Source organism: Phytophthora infestans, genomic scaffold (genome assembly GCF_000142945.1).
Source record: "Phytophthora infestans T30-4 supercont1.3044 genomic scaffold, whole genome shotgun sequence".
Classification (NCBI taxonomy): domain Eukaryota; phylum Oomycota; class Peronosporomycetes; order Peronosporales; family Peronosporaceae; genus Phytophthora; species Phytophthora infestans.
In genome coordinates this window covers 1359-2678 of record NW_003305626.1, presented here as the reverse complement: position 1 = coordinate 2678, position 1320 = coordinate 1359, and the positions used below count along the sequence as shown (strand labels likewise).

The following is a 1320-nucleotide window of genomic DNA, read 5'->3' as shown; positions in this document are numbered from 1 at the left end:
CGGCGCCAGCCACATCCACCGCAAGACGCTGACCTAGCGCGCTCGCTGCTCTTTATGATAACGCAAAATCTAGGCCAGCTGGCATATTTGAATGCGCGCCGCGTGGAGACCAAGCGGATCTATTTTTCCGGCAACTTCCTGCGACGCAACGAGCTAGCGTGCAGGCAGTTGGCTTACGCAATCAGCTTTTGGTCCAAGGGTGAAATGCAAGCGCAATTCTTTCATCACGAGGGCTTTTTCGGTGCGCTAGGGACTTTCTTGCAGCGCTTTAGCTCGGCCTCTGAATTACCGGCTGTGAGCGAAACAGTAGCGGAGCATTGGTAGCGTCAATGACAACGTCGCGTGCTTTGGCCAATTGAACGAGCTGTGTGAAGCGGTCTCCGGACGGCGGTGGATGGCGACGTAACAACGCGTGGGTTGGATAACACTCCACGAGTCTGCGAGCCACAGTCGAGTTCGCAAAGATCATTAGCTCAGCGATAGTACCGTGAATCTCCAGACTCTCTTTCACTGTAATCTCCACATCTTCTTGCCCCAACTCCGAGACATTCAAAGAAAAACGTACTTCCTCTTGTTTCGAGAGATCCAAGCCACCTTGAGAGCCTCGTGTACGACTAAGTCGACGACCCACATCGGTAATCATGCGCAGGTCTTCGCGAATTTCTTGTTGGAGTTGTAGAGGAATACGTCCACCAGCAACACCCTCAACATGCTCGTCCTTATGAGGTTGAGACCTTGTTGATCCACGTCTTGGTACATCGTCAACATCGGCATTAACATCCTGTAACAAGCGATGAGCTTGCTCGTACGTCATCGACGAGCAATTACGAATAATCGTCCGACCAAACCACGTCGAGTTATCCACGACATCGTACGTCTCTCCATTTAATTCCGGCAGTTCCACAGCCGGTGCTGATTAGCTACGGCTTCAAGCTCGTTCACGAGGCGTTCCCAGGGGATATGGGTGGCGCAAATGGACAAGCCGGCTTCATCTGCGAGCTTTTTAACAGCTTCATTCGGGATAGGGCCGATGCCCGACACCTGGACGGAACGGTATCCGGCAGTTGCTACCTTTTGCAGGGCCTCCTTTAATCCTTGTTCGGTTTGTGTGAATTGGCGCAGGGTATACAGCTGCGCGGCAATGTTTTCGGGTTTCATTTGTACGATCGCTCCTTTGTTCTATTTATCCAAGCCGGACTAATGAGTGCCCGTAACGTCCAGCGTGCGGTTTACAGCCGATTCTTTCACAAATTTCGAAGATTCGATCTTACCTTTCAGCAGCTCATAATACCGGTCTTCATTCAGCGGCAGATCAACCCA

General features: G+C 51.7%; 1 protein-coding gene across 1 annotated transcript; it reads right to left on the bottom strand.

Annotated features, from left to right (window-relative positions):
• Positions 1-326: 326 nt before the first annotated feature.
• On the bottom strand, positions 327-814 carry PITG_22428 (uncharacterized protein; the record flags this gene model as incomplete). The annotated part of the gene is made up of 2 exons (XM_002909774.1): positions 327-345; positions 387-814. 2 exons carry the CDS (start codon positions 812-814, stop codon positions 327-329), a joined length of 447 nt encoding a protein of 148 aa, XP_002909820.1.
• Between the last annotated feature and the right edge of the window lie 506 nt (positions 815-1320).